Here is a 20,134-nt window from a genome sequence, read left to right as displayed (position 1 = left end):
GCATGGTGCCTTCACGGTCTTCTCTCACTAAGTAACTCGCGGCATCTCAAATTTCAAGATTGTCATATCCCTAAAACATTTTATACAATCAAATGTATTATATTATATTATATTATATTATATTATATTATATTATATTATATTATTGTCACGATTCTGGGTCATTGTGACCCAGCTTTTTCTATTTCTGTTTTGTTTTTCTAAATTATGATTTGTTTGGAGTTTTGAGTTGTGCTGGTTTGATTTTGTATTAAGGGTTATTCTTGGTTTTGTTCTCTTTACTTTATTTGGTGTTCTGGCCTTTAGTTTAAGTCACTGTCTTCTCTGTTTTGTGTCATATTCTTCCTGTCTCTCTCAGTGTCAAGTTTGCGTTTTTGTGAATTGTTTCTTATTTCCTGTTTTACTTTGAAAGTTCATGTCTCATGTCAGTGTGTTCAGTTTTACCTCTCCCCTGTCTCGTTAGCCTAATTTCTCCCAGCTGTGTCTCCCTCCTGTTGCCCATTCCTTGATTATGCCCCTGTGTATATAAGCCCTGTGTTTTCCTGTGCTCTCTGTCGCGTCGTGCCCTCAACTTGCTGTGTGTTTGTTATGTCCGGTCCTCCAGCACCTCTGTTCAGCGTCTTGTTTTGTTTTTGCCTTGTTTTTGTGAGTTTTATTTTATGAGGAGTTTGTCCAGCAATAAAGCTGCGTTTTCAGTTTAAATCCCGTCTCCAAGAGTCCTGCATTTTGGGTCCACCACTTCTGCCTGCCTGCCACACAGCCCAACCATGACTATTATTTTATATTATATTATATTATATTGTGGATAATATACATCCCTACAGCCAACTGTTTTTTATGAATTACTGACTATAAAAAGCATGAATGTTGAGTTTCACTTAAATAAATAAATTATTAATTATTAAAATAAGTGTATAGAAAGCACAGGAATTCAAAATCAATGAACTAATGCTGAAAGTGCACCTTTTATCCTATAATGAAAAGTGCATGGTAGTTTTTATCTAAAATATGCCATGAGCAGTTCATGTTCAAATTTCAACTTACCAAGGACTGCTTTCCAGTTTGAGCTTTTTATTAGAAGAATTTATTTTTTATTTATGCTGTATTCAAAAAATAGGAGGTTTTTTTGCTTTTAGTGTACAACGGGGTATATTATACTATTGTATAAATTATATTGTAGTATTCCAATATTTCTTCCTTGAAACATTTGTCTTGGCAGAATTCACAAGAGTTCATTTACACTGGTTGGATTTCTGGCACAAACCTGGCTTTTAAGCGTAGTCCTCAAATTTTCAATAGGCTTGAGTCTGGGGCTTTGGAAATGTCATTTCAGGAGCTTAATGGGACATTTCTGAACAACTGCGGTCCAAGATCATCTGTTCAAATAATTGTGTGTAAATACAAGTTATCCAATATTTCACCACTTTGTCAATGTCTAAAAAATGGATAAAAATGGGTCTGAGGGTTCTCCTCCAAGAAATTTGGAAGATCAAATTCCCAAATTCTTGCCTTAAGGTCATTTTTTAAAATGTGGTAATTTGTATATTTCTACTGTGGGAATGTCTCTGTGTTCATTTAACATACTGTAATGCAGCAAAGCTCTCCAGCAATCTGTAAATTCAATCTAGATAAAAGTCCTGTGTTCCTATGATTTTATTTGTAAGAATAAAAGTAGTAAATAAATACTGTGAACACCCTCCATCTGCCGAAACACACGATCCCAAAACAGATCACTGGGTGTGGTGACTGGCAAAATTGTGCTCACCAAACACATGATACAAACCTTTAAACTGAATAGTTTGTGTGCTTCTTTTTAAAGTTAGATGTCATCATTACCATGTCCCACACTGTGCCACGTAATCAAACTTTACCCTGCATGTAACTGTTGACATAGTGTTAAACAACAGTAGTCTGGTAAAAAAAAATTTAAATGTCCTTCAAACAGGTAAATTTACATATAATCTATATTAATTACACATAAAGTGAAATGTTATAAGCATTTTGTTCTTTTAATTTTGGTGATTATGGCTTATAGCTTATGAAAACCAGAAATACAGTAGTTCACTTATTCAGTTATTATTAATTAATTAACATTAATTAATAATCACATTATTTCCTTTATCAATTAATTTTCAGTGTGAGTGGATTGGGGTTCAAAAAGCATAAATACAGCATGTCCTTTGTTCAGTACACTCATCCACAATCACTGGAAGAAGCTGTGCAGATGACAATAATCAACACCCTCCACAAGGGGGGCCAAGTGAGCCACAGCAGGTAGTTGATGGAAAGGCCGGCTGTTCACGGAGTGCTCTAACAACGCATATTAGTGGAAAGCTGACTGGAAGGCAAAAGCAGCAGCGATATCCGCTGGCTAGAGAGGCTCAAATCAACTTTCCTGAGACAACAGTAAATTTGAGAATTACTCAAGGCTTCACGGGGAGTGGACTAAGAGCATTAGTAACTACCAACTGTTGTGTCCTAGTACAAGCACTCCTGAACCAGATACAGTGTCAGAAGAGTCTTACCTGGACTGAAGAGAGAAATACAAACTTTAAAAATAAAGGTCAATTTTGCATTTCATTTGGAACTCAAGGTCCTGGAGGCTGATGGAGGAGTGGAGGGACACAGACTTCAAGGTGTGAGAAGTTTCTGGGTGCATGGCATCTGCTGGTGTTTGTGGTGGTTAGTCCAAAGTCAACTTAGCTTCTACCAAGAGATTTTGGAGCTGATTTCTTTAACACCTGCCCACAGTGCCAAAGCTACAACCAAATGATTTGCTGGCCACGTTATTGTTGTGCTTGACCAGCCAACTCACCTGATCTGAACACCACAGAGAATCTCAGAATATGAGGAATCATCACGAGGAAGATTAGAAACACTCGACCCAAAAGAGCTGAAGGCGGTTACCAGTTTGGCTCAGTGACCAAGCCAACGAAGATATGCAGCTGCTAGACTTGAAGTCAAGACTGCCTAAACCAAGACCAAGACAATACCAAGACCAGAGGGTATCGAGACCAAGACAAGACCAAGACCATGTCAGGGTTCCTGGGTCGTTGACCCAGTGCTTTCAGTTTTGTTCATGTTCAGTTTATTTTGCCACTTCCATGTTCTCACTTCCTGCTTTTCCTGTGTCAGCTCGTCTCGTGTCATTAGCCAGATTATGTTCAGCTGTGTACTCACCGGTCTCTCATTATCATCCTTATCAGTCTGTGTATTTAAGTCCTCTGTTTCCACTCATTCACTGTTGTGTCACTGATGTTGATGTTATGTTGTCGGTTCCGCCTGCATTCAGTCAGCCAGCCATTCAGTCCGTCAGTCAGTCCTTCATTCGTTCATTCAGTCAGTCGTCCAGCCAGCCAGCCGTTTCCTGCTTCTGTTCTGTTTGTTCACTCCATCGACAATAAACACCCACCTTCACCTACCTACCTGTGAGTCCAGCGTTTGGGTCCTCCTTCCCTCATCCACGCCTCCACGACACAAACCCCTGACAGACCTAGTCAAGACCAAGACAAAGTCGAGATGAGACCAAGACCAAGACTGAGACCGAGACAAAAAAGTCTTTAAACTGCAGCCAGATGCTGCTTCGTTTACCAGTGTCAGGCATATTTATGTGTTTTTGCGACGCCCTCTTCACCGCTGTCTACTGTCTCACTCACTTACTGAGAGGACAGACGCACGCTCCACTTGACTGTCGCGTCTCTCACCCTCTCTGTTTTTCACATAATGATATTATCCTATATCCTCGCATGTGATTGGCCACAATATGGAGGGATTGGAGCATAGCTGAGCCGCTGTGTGAGAGCTGAGCAGCGAAAGGACATTAAGTGAGGAGCCGGCTCTCGTTCAATGGGAGTCGACTCCTCTGATTCACTACAAAGCACTCTCTAAGCACGGCTCTTAGAGCTGATGCTTTTGCGCATGACACATTATTGAATGTTACCTTGTGTGTCATGGATACTGTTGACTCCAAATCTCCCGACCACTATGTCAATCTGAGACAGCAAGACCGAGACAGCGAGACCAAGACAAGACAAAAACCACGTAAAAGTGGTCTCGAGACCAAGACCGGTCTCGAGACATCCAACTCTTCGCTGTGCGTTTTCTTGTCTCTTCTTCACTGATCTGTCTAACAAAGACTAGAAAGCCTAAAAGAGACAATTAGAAAAAAACCCAATCTGGTTATCAGTAATACATTAGCAGTACTACAACCTGATCACCTCCAGCTTAGGGTGCTCTAATTCATGGTAAAGGAGCCCAAACCAAGTACGGTGTGAAATGAACATACGGTACTTACAGAAGTTGGACATTTCTGTAGTTCTTTTTTGACCTCATAAAATACCCTAATAATCTAATAGAAATATTGGATGGATTTTTTATGCCATAATTATTCAAATTAAAGCTTAAAAATGCTTGAATGATTTAACTTAACATCCACCAAATCCAGAATACCTGAAAGCTTATCTTTTTTTACTAAAATGCACTAGAATTAAGTTTTTCGTGATTTTCAGTTGTTCAAATAAAATCAGTTTGTCCTTGATCATCATCACTGAACAACTGAATAATGTCATTTTATTATTGTTTATTATGTCATACTGTCATATGATTGAAAAGCCTCATGACTGTATTGCTGTTCACGCCACCACTTACAGTAAAAATGAAAATAAAAGTTTTTTCATAACACTGTATTGTGCAACTCCTGAAACCAGAATGTCAGCTTCCTTGGTGAAATCTCTGCTGCGTTTCAGTCATTTCTCCCTTTCCTCTATTCAGCCTGACAAAAGTTAAACCACATCATCATCATCATCATTATTATTGCCATAATACAAGATTCCACTGTAATGTAAAACAATGTAACAAAGGCAGAGGCTGGAGTTTGAGAACAACACTACAAACGGGAGACAGGAAGTAGGGATTTTCTGCAAAGTTTACTGACAGTTACGGGTTAGAAGGAAATGAATTGTGGAAACCGCATGTGGTCAAGAGAATTCTCCAGAGTCCCGTGACAAGTAAGGACGATGCAAAGCGAGGCAGTTTTCATCATGGTCAAATGATGGTCTTCATGGCAGGGACACAGCACATCACAGGTTGTTGCAGGAGTAGCTACTGAGAAATGTAAAAAGTTACAGTGGTTCCCACATGGTCTCGTGTGTCCCTTTAAATTTGGTGTCAGCCTCATATTATTATTAAAATTGCACTAAAGGAATGTATCAGATCTAAATGTACTATATTAGTACACTTGAAATTATCTGACTACTAGCATGGAGGTTACGCAGGTGCCCTTTTTTCACCTCACCTGTAGGTGTCATGCTAGATCCAGGTGCTGCAAATGTTCCAGTAAACCATATTTCCCTGGGAACATATGAATGCATACATTTAGCCTACCAGCCTAACTGAGTAACAGAGAACAAAAGACCTTGGACAAGCAGGTAACCAAGAAGTTGGTGGTTACTGTGAGTGAAACCCAGAGTCTGGAAAAAATCTGGTCCAGACCTGAGGCCAACAGAGCATCTTTGGAGAGACCTGTGCACCAAGGCTGAACGCTCCAAGAAGAAAACAAACAAAAGAAATATGCGCCATGCACGTAGGATAATTCCCACAAAGAATTAAAAATAGAATTACTGCAAAGGAACCTTAAAATATGTTAATTACTTATACCCTGGCGGGGCCTCCTTGGATGAGGGTGTCTAGTGATAATGGCCAAAACACGTGATGAATCCAAGGTCCACTACTGATGATGTGTCCCAAATTTAAAATGATAATCTAGATCAATCTTTAATCCCTAAACCTAACCAAGGAAGGAAAATGGCAGATTAGCCTGGGTAAAAGCATCTAGTCCTTTTAACTAAATGAACTACCGTGTTATATAACACAGTAATTAAATTTGTATCTAGATGTGTTTGTCTGCTCAATGTAGGGAGTAAAAAGTATAAAATATAAAGAAAATATGAGGAAGCACGAAATACCAGACCTACCAGACCTAACTTGCTTTACACTGCTGTCATTTATGCTGTAAATGCTGGCATGAAGACAACGTGGTTCCCCATAGAAACACCGAGTATACCTGGGAAAGAACTAGAAACTAAATCCAGTTCTTCGGCACACATAGAAGGAGGCATTTTAAGTGCTTTTCATTCCTTTGTGTCACGGATTGTGAAAAGATTCAAATGTAGATTTAAACATTTAACTGAAGGTTTTTTGCACTATTTGCAGTTGTTCAGAAATTTACTGGAACCGTGCGATTCACAACTGTTCTGTTCTCATGGGTTGTTGATTCAGTTAAGCAGTAATTGCTTCTACAGGAGAGGTTGGAGGTGAGTCTTCTCGGTTTTCACAGGCACAGCTGCATCTAAGGGTACTCTTTTTTTCTGAAGGCCAGGGAGCTGGTAAGTATTTCTTTGTGTGTAGAGTGGACAGCGATGTTTCCCCAGAATGGAGAGGCAGGCGGGCACACAAAGATAAGATCAGCAGTCTAATGATCCAGCAAGGAAAGGGGAGGAGAACTGTTGGAACTGTAGATTAATATCAGTTGTGTGGAATCTGGAATCTGGCAGTTACAATTACTACTTGTATAAGGTAAGTACAGTTACATCTTGAACAAGCCCACACATGCATGTATACAACAGAGAGATAGAAAGAACGGAACCTGACAGGACGTAAGGATCATGACAAGTACCTCCACAAAACTACATAAGTGTCAAGAAGTCCCCAGCCACCACTCTTTTCTTTATATTTTGTTATGAAAATGGGAAATATGTGCAGGGATTTATTGAAACATCCAAACATACACGAAAATACGGTATACAAAAAAATTAGCTTGAAAGTCAATGTTTGGTATGACCATCTGTATTCTTCAACACAAGCTTTGGTGTAATTTCTTGAAGTAGTTTTCAGGAATAGTTCTCCAGGCCTCTTGAAGGACCTACAAAGCTCTTCTTTGGGTGTTTCTGCCTTTTCTTCTGTTCTCTGTCGAGATGATCCCACACTGCTTCAATAATGTAGAGCGTTGAAGTTCAGGCTCTGAGGAGGCCAATCTGTGTGTTTGGGCTCACCGCCATGCTAACAATGCTTTCAAAATGTTATTGAGTGGTGGATCAGAAAATGACAGTACTCGATGAGGCTTCAGCAGTAGGGCCGGAACTGAAGGGCCGGATGCATCTCTCAGGTCCACATTTTTATCTTTGGCATTTTTCATAGATTCGGCTAAAGAAATGGGAACAAATCATGTGTTTTATAACAAAGTACCTTAAGATACAATTTAAATTTGGTTCTTTGCTAAGTTGTCTGTTATGAGCAGACGAAACACTGGCCCATCTTTTGAATTAGGTATCTTTTTTATGCTTGAATCGTTCATACGTCAGTGTTCAGTGACCTAACAAAAAAAACCAAACAAACAAAGTAAGAAATATCCCCCCTGAAAATGTTCAGGTAGGTAGACTGGACTGAAAACGAGTGTAGGAAAAAAAAACTTAGAGACATGTCCAGAAGGAAAAATACAAAGAAATGAGGGGCGGTTCAAGATTTTTGCACAGCTGTAAAATAAAAAACGCATAACAAGTCATAATGTATAATTCAAATACAGTTATTTTTACTTCATAAACGCAGGCAGCTATGCAGATTTTTCACTCTGTAAAGTCAAATCTGTTCATATAAATGTAGAACTGCTGCTCACTCTGCTGTGGAAACTCTGAGTATCACCTCCGGTTGAAGTCAAGTTAAAAGGCACTTCATTAGTTTGGTATTTTGTTGTGCGTGCGTGTGTGTGTGTGTTTTGACAAAGATAAAAAGGAAGAAGGAAGCTCTTGATCGCTTACTCGTCGGCCCCACGGGGGAGTAGCTCTGGGCTAGAGGTTACTGTACACTGTATATGCTGCTTACTGGCAGAGGCCAAGTTCATTGTTGCTCACACACCGCTGCGTGTGACTGTCGTTCGCAGACCACAGACGGCAGCTGACACCCCTGCTCCTACACCAGCGTTTCTTATCGCATGGCTCTGTTTACTCTGCGCATATATACGTGAGAGAAAATCTGAAGCTGAGCGCAAAAACTGGAGATGTATTGGTTCAAACAAGGTCTGTGCGCCCTGCCAGCATTCCTGGTCGTCTGGTCCTCCGCCACTTTCATTATTTGTTATATCATCGCGATTTACAGGCACGACGTCGACGTAATCTTCCCATACATAAGGTAAGTTTATTTGAAGAGCTCACACAAAGCAGCCTTTCTTTCGCACTCAACCTGATTCGGAGCCGTGGAAAACGTTTCATGAGAAAACGTCTTAGTTTCGGTTTCTTCCGCGATCACAAACTCCAGCTGTGTGTAGCCTGCACATCTGTTTATTTTAGGAGACTAGCGCAAATCAATTCTTTCACTTCGCTTTCAATAGAAGACTTTTATTTTAAGAAGAGGCAACTAAATGTTTGATATTGTACAAAACACAGACACACAACCCACGTTGTCTCGTATAACCCGAAGTCTGGACTGAAAATCTGCACGAGTCTTTATTCTTTTTCTTTTCTTTCCAGCGACACGGGTGTCAGCCCCCCAGAAAGCTGCATTTTTGGTCTGATGACTTTTATTTCTGCATGTGCAGGTATTTGAAATTCCAGTGTGAACATCTGCAGTGTCATCTCTGTGAACTGACTCTTTTTAGGCAACTCTGGGCTTTCCCTAAGGAGGAAGCATGCTTTCCAAAGATGCTTCTCACATTTCCCCTTTATTAAGAAAATGAAAGTATAATTCATGGACTAGGGTAAATGTGTAGGTTTGCACACTCTCGTGACTCTCTGTGTTTTTTGCCTAGGTGTGGGCACAATTTATGCCAGATACAAGCACGTGGAATTGCTGAGGGAGGACGCCACTAATGTGAGCGCAAGCCTCAACAAAGCAACGCTTTGGCTTGGTGTGATCTCATGTTTTGGCATGTGCATTGTTGCTACTTTCCAAGTATGTACTCACATTAAAATCACATTTAACACATCACAACTAATTCAGTGTAATTACAAGTGGTGCCTTTTCCTTTCTTTTTTCTTGATTGCAGGAAACAGTACTGCAAATAGTCCATGATATTGGAGCAATACTGTTTTTTGTCGGTGGCATTGTGTACATTATCCTCCAGTGTGTTATATCATTTCGAGCCTATCCATATGGGTCCTCCAAGAATGTGCTTTGTGTGCGGGTCGCCATCGCCTCCCTTGCTGCTGTGGCATTTATACCCAGTATCCTTTATGAGTGTTCAAATGTCTGTGTGATTTAACTTTGTGATGATGATAACGATGATGAAGATTTTATATATCAGGACATAGAAAAATAAGCCATCTGGTCCTTTTTCGGTTTGAAAATTATTTAAGTACAAGTTTAGATGAACAATAATATGTGACATATTATACCGTCATTATTTATTTCAACAAAAACTAAGCTGAAATGCAGAAGCAGTGTAGTACTGAAACTTTTTTACTAGTCCCTCACATCGTTGTGGAGGAATTTTGGCTCGCTCTTCTTTACCACATTGCTTTAATGCATTTGAAAATGTGAGCATTCATTAATGGACAGCTCTCTTAACTCTTTATCCCTTAAAAGCCTACTTGGAGTAACCCTTGAAGCGCTTTTCTGAACTGAGTGGTTTCTGTCATGTTTCAGGCCTGCGTACAGAACAAAATGACTGAGTTTGCCCAAGTGCCCAGGTCTGCGTCTACAAAACTAGCCAAATCATCACCTCTCCACCACTGTGCTTGACAGTTGGTACGAGGTGTTTGTACTGACATGCTTTGCTGATATTAAATGTGACAATCTGTATCATTGTTACAGATTGTCACATTGTGTTAACACACCTGAATGCTCAAGACTAGAAAAACGCCAACACGTCTGCTTTTGTAGAGGCACTCACACCTGCCGATGACCAGTTATTCATTAACGTTTGATATTAGCACCTGGCTGCTACTTACCATTATGTACAACCTTAGTTGTACATAATATGCAGTATAAATAACAGCCAAGGGTTTTAAAATGATTGAGAGACTGGGCAGCTCTTTTGTGAAACAGCAAGTTGTTATAACGATTAAGAGCCACCACTGAACAGAGTCTATCCCCTGTGCTTTTAAGCCTGGATTAGGACTTATTTAAGAGCAGCTGGTTCATAGGCCTCAGTGCTCTGGTAGGATTGTAGGGTTTCAAAAGTGTGGCACCAAACCCTTGAGACTTAAAACCAAGTAAGAGAATTTTAAACATTATACTGAAATGGCCTGGAAACCAGTCTAAGTAGGGCAGTGTGGGTGTAATGTGTTCACGTCGTTTCTTTCCCGTCAAAAGGCGAGCAGCTGCATTTCGAAAAGCTTGCAGGCGATAAAGTAAAGACTGATCAGAGCCAACATATAAAGAGTGTCAGTAATCTAAATAAGAAGTAATAAAAGCAAAGTCAAGCTGTATTTACATAATTTTAACCCCTGCTGAGGACCTTTTATGACAAACTGATATATAAACCCTTTTTTTAACTTTATTTTTCTCTTGGCTATATGTCAATATGTACATGTACGACCTGCAGAATATTATGATTTGTGTCATTGCCTGTATCGACTAAGTATTTTCCTTAATGGATAACTCAGCTGTCATCTGTGCATTTTACGTGAAACAAACGGAGCTGCACAGACAAAAGCATGACGAGGTAGGCCACAGTGTGTCAGCACATTGCATCAGATCACAGGACAGATCAGGAACAAAACTTATAGCATAATGTGTCAATATGTGGGGAATGGTTTTTTTTGGGGGGGGGGGTTAATAGATAGATCCAACAAACATTCCCCAACATGTCAGTGATGATTTTTGTTAAATTTACTATCGGAATTAAATGGAAGTGTGTGCATAACACAAACCTCTCACTGCCGTGAGTCAGCTAAAAGAAGCAGAAACCTTTTGTGGAAGTTAAGTGAGTCTGAAAAGAAGCAGCAGAGAAAAACAAATGGTGATGCAAATAATGTTCAAACGCCGATATCAGATAACACGTGAGAACTGTTTACTGTTGCCATTGTCCATTGTTCATCTGTGCTGTCTAAATGTGAGAAGTTGTGCAAAAAAAGAAATCTAACAGTAAACTAGTGGAAGTATATTTGACATCACTGGTCAGGAACATTCCAACATTTATAGACCAAAAATTATAATAATTATTATTAGATGCATAGAATTTGCTGATTTAAGCGTCTGTTTCCATCGTGCAGGACTATCCCTTCCATGTAGCCAGTGCAGTATGCGAGTGGATTGTTGCCTTTACCTTTGTCTTCTTCTTCTTCACATACATTCATGATTTCAAGGTCAGTATCTCACTATCAAACACAGTATATAGTTTTTTTAATATATATTTATTCTTTTTTTATTCATGATTTTTCTAAAATCCTTCTTTCTTTTTATTCCCCTACAGTTCTTTACCTTACGGGTGAAAGCAGAACTTGAGGATTAGTCTTGGAACATTTTGGGCCAGAAACATTAAGATAAATATAAGTACTTACATTTTATGTATGTATCTCTATTCCCGTCCAATTTCCCCTGGCTGAAATTTTGGTAGTATACAGTAGATACTTAAAAATATATGTATTTATGCATTTTGGTACAACCGGCTGTCTGTCAGTTGTGACAGATGGAAAAACTATGCAAATACTTATCATTATGTTGTTTTTACACAAACTATTTTCAAGTGTACTTAATGTTGCCTGTTTACTTTGCACTTTGGTGTTGCCACACCAGCATGACGCATTCTGTGAGAGCTCCGACTTTACATAGGAGAAGTTCATCACACAGTAAGCACATGATCGGTGCACTCGGGGCTAAATGACAATACCACTCAGACCACTCAGTATGTCTGTGGCTACTTGGCAGTCTGACCTGTCTTTGACTGACAGTAAATGTGTACTAGTTGTTGGTTTTGTGCAGAGGTTTATGAATTCCCAGTTTTACTGGATGACCACATTATTGCAACATCAAATTAAGGAGGAAAAACTCCTGCTGTGGATGCTCAGATTCAGTTTTGGTTTCGGTATTTGAATCTGTCCACTCCACATTGTTGACTCATGAAAAGTCCAACATGGTGTTTCTGACTGACATGAGTTACTGTATACTGTTCATGTTCTCAGTCGTACTAGCTGACACTCCGATATCATCTGCGGTGCAGCTACAAATGTAGATTTTCATACAGGCAATGGAAATTATGCTACTTTTTAGTAGTAATTATACAATATGAACCGAAAGTAAAGCTGGAATTCTGGAGGTTCATTCAATAGGGCTTCTGGCTGGTTTTTCACTTGTAACCTTACATCGTATGGTTTTAATCTAGGCAGAAGTTTCTGGTACCAAGTATGGATCTTGTACCTAGTAAGAAAAAGATATTTTGTCAAGTGTGTAAAGTAAGAGTCATGGATCATTATAGGTGAGCAGGCTGACTTTAAAGTAAGGATGTCAAACTTTAGACAACTTTGATCTTAAATGAGCTGGACCAGTGAAATTGTAAAAGATAAATATGTAGAATCATAGAAAAGCTTTTGGTAATTTATTACCCAGACAGTCTTTGTCCAGTCCGCTGTCAAAAGCTTAAATTTATATAGACGACAGTGAAAAAACAGGAACTTGCTGTCATCTATTAATTACTTTGGCGTAGTATGTCTGACAAGCTTTAAAACATATCAGAATACAGTTAAAAGTACAAAGTCTATGCACTCCATCACATTTTCCAGACCTGCAGAGTGGCAAATTGGAGTCTTTGCCAGGCCGATTCTGGCCCCAGGCCTTATGTTTGACACCCCACACATAAAGGGTGTTGGACTACACCCATCTTCAAAAAACTGATTTTAGCAGATGGGTGGGGTGAGACGTTTGTGGCATTGCAGCTGGTGTAATCTGGCGTAATTTATTTATTCACTTTTAGATGTTTAGAGAAGATGGACCCCAAAATTGAGAACCACCGTTTTAGCCAAAAATCAGCAAAGTAAAATGACTGGGAGACTAGAAAAGGGCTGTAAAACTCTGAGAAAAATGTGGGATTTAGAGATTGTTACATAAAAGGAACAAGGGAAGATATTAACAAACTGGAAGGCTACTTGAAAGTTTCATTATCTTTAATCTCTCAGACAGAGAGATACATGCAAGGCATGCGAGCTGAGAAAAGTGGTCAAGTTTAAGCAGAGTAGCAGGCACATACTTCTGCTGAACTGCTCTCGACAGCTTCAATAAACGTACTGTACATTGAAGAAAAGGATCCTGCGCAGTGATGTATGCAGGTTGTAACCATTTCACTACAGGCACTGTTTTTATAAAAGGGAAACTTTTTATTTTTGTGTTTTTTTTTTTCTGAACTACTTTTGTACTTTTGCTTATAAAATGATGTACAGCACAGATTGCAATGCACAGCTGAGCTGAAAAATAAAAGCACATATTTGAAAAAAGAAAAGAAAACAAAGTGTACGAGTGTTTATTAAAGACAGAATCACAGATCCAGCAGGGTGCTTTTTCAGTAAAGTACAACTCCACACTTTTCTCACTACAATTTAGCGTCCGTTAAAGGACATCTTATCCCTGACCGCGATGACATGATAGCCCCTCTTTCTCAGGGTACAAGCATTCTCAGGCTTGTACCCACAAGTTTTGAGTCACATAATGACGAAGAGTCTCACTTCCCACCAACAACAATCACCACAAACAAGAGTAAAGTTCACACATCACCTGCAGAGTTAGAGCATGACTCTACAAAACCAGATGAAGATCAAGAGGCATGTCATTGGACTGACTGGCTATAGAATTTATTAGTATTCAGTGTCTTAATAGTTATTCATTTCTCTGTATCAAACATAAAAACTTAAGCAGCTTTGGGAAATTAACATTTTTCAAAGAATTTGCAACAAATAACAAAAAGAAAATAGTTTTGTTAGAAATTATTAGATTGAACTAAATGGTTAAAAGTGCACTAGGCAGTGCTGCAGATACGGATTTAAAGTCTTGATAAAGAATATTTTAGTCTGAACAGCATCCTGTTTTTCCATCAAGGTTACACAATCATCACGAGGATCTTTCAGTATCAAGTGACACCAGGTCCCATATGATCAAAAAGATTACTGCACAAGTCTTACCATTAATGGTGAATAAATCATTTCTGAATAATATGGCAAATATTTGCTACTTTTGCTCATAATTAGCAAGTGTTTATGTTGTGACGTCTCCGAAAGAAGGCGCTATACTACATTTAATTTATGTAATGGATAATCATCTTTTTACCTCCATCTAGTTAAAAAAATACAAAATAAAAATCATACCTATACATTATACAGAATTAGGAAATTATTTGTAATACGTGAGCCTGATTAGCAGCTGCAGAGCAACTTTTCCTTTGTGTGTTGATGCAGATATGACAGGCTCCATGAATGCAGATCAGTCATAGGTTTCTCACTGAGCCTCTGTCCTCCTCCAAGTACGACATGTTGCTGGCTCTGCCTGTAATGGCTGTGTAAACACAGACCTGAGGGCAGCTCAAAAGGCAAGCACACAAGAGCTGACAGCTGGCTGATGAACGCATCACCCGGTACAATCAGGAAGTCATATTCAGGAGTGTAATACAAACGTTAGGTCAGAGGGTTAAGCACTTTAGAGTGAAAACAAAAAGGATTTATAGTATAACACGTTTAAGAAGAGTTAATTTTCCCCATTTAAACCACAGATCAGATCAGTTCATACTTCTGCTTTTATTTAGAGTGGATAAATAACAAAACCAGGAGAAGTTTTTTCTTTTTGTTTTGCCACAGGTCTGATCTCTTTGATAATGAAAAAAAAAAATACACCATGTCACTACTGTGATGTATATCCAAGTTCAGTTGCTACACTGGACTCTCCTTTATTATTACATTTCACCAGGCATGGTGAAGACTATGCTGTATATAGTATAGGATGTAAATGTTATATAGTCTTTGTTTTAGAACTGTTACGTATTTACTTCTGTCTAATTTAAAAATAATTAAACAACAGTACAATTTTTTAAAAATAGAGAGAAAAGCATTTCAAGATCCAAGATTTAATTTACCCCTGAATGCAAATGAACATATCCAACATTCAAAATACCAACATACGTTTTTTTTCTATTTTACCTGAAATCTGCAAGAAAAATGCAAAACTATGATGGTGTACTGGTTTATTGTGCATCCACACCAAATGCAAATGACATAAGTTCATGCGGAGGCGAATTCTATGGAAGCTCGTTTTTGCCACTCAAAAAAAAAAAAAAAACCTTTTTTAATTTCACAAGTCCGAGTTATCAATGGAAAAAAAAAAAATCAGTGGGAGTAACAAGCTTCCATAGAATTGATGTGAGCTGAGGGGAGTAGTTAAAATATTTCAACTTTACCAAAAAGTTCACTTCATGCTACATGACCTCAGATTCTCCTCAATGCCAATAAGAAATAAAAGACAAACTTGAGGTAATCTCGAGCCGTATAGTTGAACTTTGCTTTGAAACAGAGACAGGAAAAAGGAGAAGGTTTAGATAAACATGAGTACATTTTTTGGACATTATGTTAAGTTCTAAATTAATGGACTGTAACTTGAGCTGTATTCTTTGCAGTTGGTGTGAACACAACATTTCAGAGATTAGACATTAGTGATTAGTCAGTGGTGCAACAACCACAGAAGACCTCTATGTGATATGGTTTGGTTTTGTTAAAACACTTGCTACTGTCATCTTCTGACTGCTGCTTATTTGATTAAGAGAAAAAATGATTTCCTCCACTTGAAAAGTAATTTATGAGGAAAAAAAAAAATCATTATTTTTCAAAAATAAAGGTCACTGACTGACCAAACAGGAGAACCAGTTCAGCTCTTTTAAACTGAATCTACAGTCACTCAATTTGGATTTCCTGTTTCAGGCACCTGCATTCACACCACCTCCTTCGTAGCCCTTAAGAGGTACCTCATACTTCCTCGCTACGGGCCTAAAGCAGCGCAGACGGCGATGGATGAGGAAACTTTGCAGTGTTGAGCACAAATGAGCAATCTCAGTCACTAAAAGATGATTCGCTATCAGAGCTGCTGCCAGCAGCGTCTTGGTCCTCCGAGGTCTTCGTTCCTCCGTCGGGCACGGGGGCATCAGGTGTGCTGTGGTCAACAGAGAACAAGTCACATATTGTTTGTCAGTTTATTAGAAAACTGGTAATAACCAGAACAGTATTTTAAAAAACACTCACTCAAGCAGGTTGGGATCCAAACCCTCCATGACCATTTTAGTCCGTATGGCCATCACCGGAACCCCCTGTGGCACATTAAACATCACATTGAGGCACAGAACTAAACCGGGACGTAGGTAACCACAGCAGCAGTAATAACGACTCACCACTTGAACCATTTTCAGGTATCGGGCATAGCGCGGGTCTTTGGCCACCGTCATGACGTTCTCTGCAGCCACTTCTGCTTTTTGCGTCGCTGAAGCTTCTGGTGTGGTCTGAGCAGGCTGCAACATGAGACATGCACAGAAACGAAGGCTGAGTGCAGTGGTTTAGATGACAGCAGATATCCTGACAGGTTTTACATTTTCATAGTTTAAGATATGTTTTTAAATCAGGTGATACAATTTTGGAAGTACCTGGAAACATACAAATTTCATCACTTTGTTTAGGGGCGTAGTGCTATGTGTTTATTTCTTACAGGGACCACGTACTAAGTATATTAATCACATTAAAGGAAAAGATGCTTTGTATTAGATTTAGCTACTGTCCATCTGCAGGCCCTGGGTAATTAAAAACCAGTGAAATATCCAAATGACACATCCGCACACAATGAAATACCCAATAAATATGTGCATAGACACACACGTAATACAAAATAAACACAGTATAAAAATGTTCCACAGAAAAAAATTAAATTCTGCAAAAACAAAAAGAAAATTATAATGAAATTAACGCTCAAAATCCTTTTTTTATCCAAATCATGAGAGGAGATTCTGTGCAAATCTGCAAATCCTTTGGAAGCAAATTCCAAGCTTTATTTGCTCTGTAAGAGAAAGACTGTAAAAAAGCGGTGCCTTGCTCAAGCATGCTACAGTGCCCCCTTGTGGTGGACCCGATCGCTCTGGAAATTTGCTCAGAGCACTTGATAAGTTAGCATTCACCATTCAAAAAGTTAACAGCAACTTGCTCAAAGACATTACAATGTACATACAACACTCCCAGCAACACCATCATACACAAATGGAAAAATCATTGATGAATACACTAAACAGCAACAGTCCTAATATGGAGCCCTGTGGCACCTCATAGTACAGGATTTCAGTGATGATATTTAGTTTAAATAAATCTTCCCCTGTCAGACCATCTCCTTTGGCATTCAGTCATTCATCACACCTTTCTCTACTTAAACAGGTCCTTTTTCCCCTTTTCCAGAGATTTGTTGCCCTCTCTGTCTCATCTATTCTCTTTTGTGTAGAATAACACATGAAGTGTTAACTGTAAAAAGATGAATGTTTTGTCTTTAAATAAAAAAAGTTTGACTTTTCCAAAACATGTTTCTGCAAATGCTTCACAATAAGAGAAATGAAAGCCTGTAAAAGTTTTCTGTTTGAGGTCCTCTTTGCAAGGGATCTTTCAAATAACATTTATTCTCTTTTCATCATCTCATTTACCCTAAACTATTTTCATGTGGCTCTTTTTTAAAGGTGCTTCACTGGTAGATATAAATCATACAAGTGGGAGATTCCTGCTTTGAAGTTCTTTCATTTTCACTTCAGTAACAGAGGTGGAGATCATCAAAACCACTAACATTTGACAAATTAGATTCCCAAAAAGAAAGAACAACAAAGTTTCACTTGTCTTCAACAATTCCAACTACTTCAGTTTTTTCTCTTTACTGGCTCTCTTGCATTAAAAGAGCTACTCTGGAAACAGCTGAACTTCAGCCAGATAAAGCTCCATGGAAATATTCCCTTTCTTCATCTAGAGGAAGAAAAATAAAAACACATGTGGTGGGACATCATCACACTGTAGTCAAAACAGTGGAAAACTTTACTTGAACGTCTGTACAACAAATACAAAAGACTGAGTTACCCTGAGAGTCAAGAGAAAAGCTGCTCTGGCTCCCATCATGTCAAAAATACATTAGAGAAGCCTCTTTCAATGTGGGGTTGTCAAGTTGAAAACGGACTAAACAGGTCAGATATTAAGTTCTAATTAGGTGGTCTTGGGGGTGCTTTGAAACCTTTGTCTGCTCACAGGTTTATTTTTAAAACTGTCAAAAAAAAAAAAAATCCTCGACTTTGCAGTTCAGCGAAGCTTGATGGAGCTATGTTTCCATGTGTACGAGTTTGTGTATGTACCTCTCCTTGAGGCGCTGCTACTGGACCATCGATTTGGCTCTGATTGGGGATGATGGGTCCATTGGCCTGTGCAGTCTGCTGCTGACCGAGTCCTTCGATTGTGACGTCCTCCAGTCCAGGAATGGAAGACAACTACACAGAGCACAATATTGCTCCATAAATATCAAGCAAATTGGCATGAAATTAAGATAATGTTGCACTGCAGCCTTCAGAGGCTTCAGAACTCACCTTGGCCTCCAAAATGCACAGGCTGGTTTCTATCTGCTGTATGCGAAGAGATATGTTTGCAAGTTTCTGTGGGAAGACGTTATACAACAGTTCAGGATTTAAGTGTTACAGAGATTTTTTGTTTCATGACGAGAGCAGAAGAAACAAAGATAAACAAACCTCTTCACACACTGTGGAAAAGCGGTTAAGGAAGCGGACTGTGTGTGCAACAAACTGATTGAGATAGGCAACAATTTTTCTCTGTTGGATCGCAGGAACCTGAAGGAAACACAGGAAAAGGAATTTAAGGTAGAAGGATCATAAGTGTAATATAACAAGGAAATGAAACAACTCCCAGTCCAATCTCCCCTTAAAGCAACTTCTCCTCCCTAGGCTGCATACGTTTCCCCTACTCCTTTTAGGTGTCGGCACAGCAGATCATTCACCTCCACTTCACCCTGCCCTGAAAATCACCCTCCTTCACTTCATCCATGAACCTCCTCTGTGGTCTTTCCCCTTTTCCTCCTGCCTGGCAGCTCCATGTTTAACACCCTTTGTCCAATATATCCCTCCTCTGCACATCCAAAACATGTCCGCCTTGTCTCCAGGTCCACCCTGATCACTCCCAATGAAAATCTGAACATCTTCATCTTTTTAACAACTTTAGTAGTGCTGTCTCCAAACGATATATATGCCATTTCATATTTTATTGTTATGTTTTGCTTTCTTTTTATGTTCTCATTTTCTGTCTTTTATGACCTTTTAACCAGTTTTTTGGTAAAGCATCTTGCTTTTAAATGTGATGCAAAAATATTTTTTTATTATTCTTGTGAAAAAAATATAATTAGAACAAGTTTAACATGCTGACAGTCATTCACAGGCAACTTCAAATGCTGAATGCAAAATATACCACTTATATTTCACAAGAGGAAAATAGCATTTTAGATTAGCTAATATTACCCAGAACGGTTAATAAAATAAAAAGCATCCCTTCCCGAAAAACAGTTATTTATACAAATGACAAACATTTTCACTTCATAGATTTATTTTAAACAAAACTGTTTTAAAAAGATAAGCGTAAGTATATCTCTTTGCAAAGGTTAAATCTGTTACCCTGGAAGATCAAGTGTAGAAACAACATATATTCACTTCAAAACAAAATCACACATTTATCAGGGAAATTGAACTACAAGAGCTTGTGACAGTCATATCTGTTAATGACTTACAAGCTATAGGCTTCTATCACCGATAAACAGCCTTTGTGTTATCTTACTTTTTAAACAAAACATATGTCAAGCAGCTCTGCTTGTGCCTGCTTTCATTTCCTCACCAGCTACTCAAATAGCTATGTTAGCTAACTAGTCAACGCCAACCTTGGTAAGGTCGACTCCAGAGCCCACGATGGGCAGCCCGTCCTCGTCCATGTTGGATCGCTGAAGATTAAAGTGCACTTTCAAATTCAGCAGCAAGAAATTTCACCGCAAAAACGACCGAAAACGGGTTATTAAAACATTTGCATATGTGAAACGGTTCACGTGACTCTGGGCTGCGTGATCACGTCCTGACGTCATCAACTGCGTAGCACAAGGCTGCCTTTTATTTCGAAGT

General features: G+C 39.0%; 2 protein-coding genes across 2 annotated transcripts; one reads left to right on the top strand and one right to left on the bottom strand.

The window, feature by feature from the left end:
- Positions 1 to 7,797: 7,797 nt before the first annotated feature.
- dram1 (DNA-damage regulated autophagy modulator 1) lies at positions 7,798 to 14,917 on the top strand. The gene is made up of 7 exons (XM_003452048.5): positions 7,798 to 8,181; positions 8,520 to 8,587; positions 8,798 to 8,940; positions 9,035 to 9,212; positions 10,596 to 10,654; positions 11,205 to 11,297; positions 11,405 to 14,917. Exons 1-7 carry the CDS (start codon positions 8,051 to 8,053, stop codon positions 11,441 to 11,443), a joined length of 711 nt encoding a protein of 236 aa, XP_003452096.1. The 5' UTR covers positions 7,798 to 8,050; the 3' UTR covers positions 11,444 to 14,917.
- On the bottom strand, positions 14,690 to 20,109 carry washc3 (WASH complex subunit 3). Its single transcript, XM_003452011.5, has 7 exons — positions 19,900 to 20,109; positions 18,707 to 18,805; positions 18,548 to 18,613; positions 18,320 to 18,451; positions 16,346 to 16,462; positions 16,200 to 16,264; positions 14,690 to 16,110 (listed from the first exon to the last, which is right to left on the bottom strand). Exons 1-7 carry the CDS (start codon positions 19,948 to 19,950, stop codon positions 16,011 to 16,013), a joined length of 630 nt encoding a protein of 209 aa, XP_003452059.1. The 5' UTR covers positions 19,951 to 20,109; the 3' UTR covers positions 14,690 to 16,010.
- Positions 20,110 to 20,134: the final 25 nt, after the last annotated feature.

This window comes from Oreochromis niloticus, linkage group LG17, assembly GCF_001858045.2.
Source record: "Oreochromis niloticus isolate F11D_XX linkage group LG17, O_niloticus_UMD_NMBU, whole genome shotgun sequence".
Taxonomy (NCBI): domain Eukaryota; kingdom Metazoa; phylum Chordata; class Actinopteri; order Cichliformes; family Cichlidae; genus Oreochromis; species Oreochromis niloticus.
Note: the sequence above shows the minus strand (reverse complement) of the source record. Positions and strands in the feature narration are given on the sequence as shown.

Excerpts from the sequence above, each read along its gene's own strand:
- dram1 (XM_003452048.5), top strand. The coding sequence starts at position 8,051 with ATGTATTGGTTCAAACAAGGTCTGTGCGCCCTGCCAGCATTCCTGGTC. Across the intron at positions 8,941-9,034 it reads GCATTGTTGCTACTTTCCAA|GAAACAGTACTGCAAATAGT; the intron begins GTATGTACTCAC and ends TCTTGATTGCAG. Across the intron at positions 11,298-11,404 it reads CATACATTCATGATTTCAAG|TTCTTTACCTTACGGGTGAA; the intron begins GTCAGTATCTCA and ends ATTCCCCTACAG.
- washc3 (XM_003452011.5), bottom strand. The coding sequence starts at position 19,950 with ATGGACGAGGACGGGCTGCCCATCGTGGGCTCTGGAGTCGACCTTACC. Across the intron at positions 18,806-19,899 it reads CTGGAGTCGACCTTACCAAG|GTTCCTGCGATCCAACAGAG; the intron begins GTTGGCGTTGAC and ends TGTTTCCTTCAG. Across the intron at positions 16,265-16,345 it reads ACCTGAAAATGGTTCAAGTG|GGGGTTCCGGTGATGGCCAT; the intron begins GTGAGTCGTTAT and ends AATGTGCCACAG.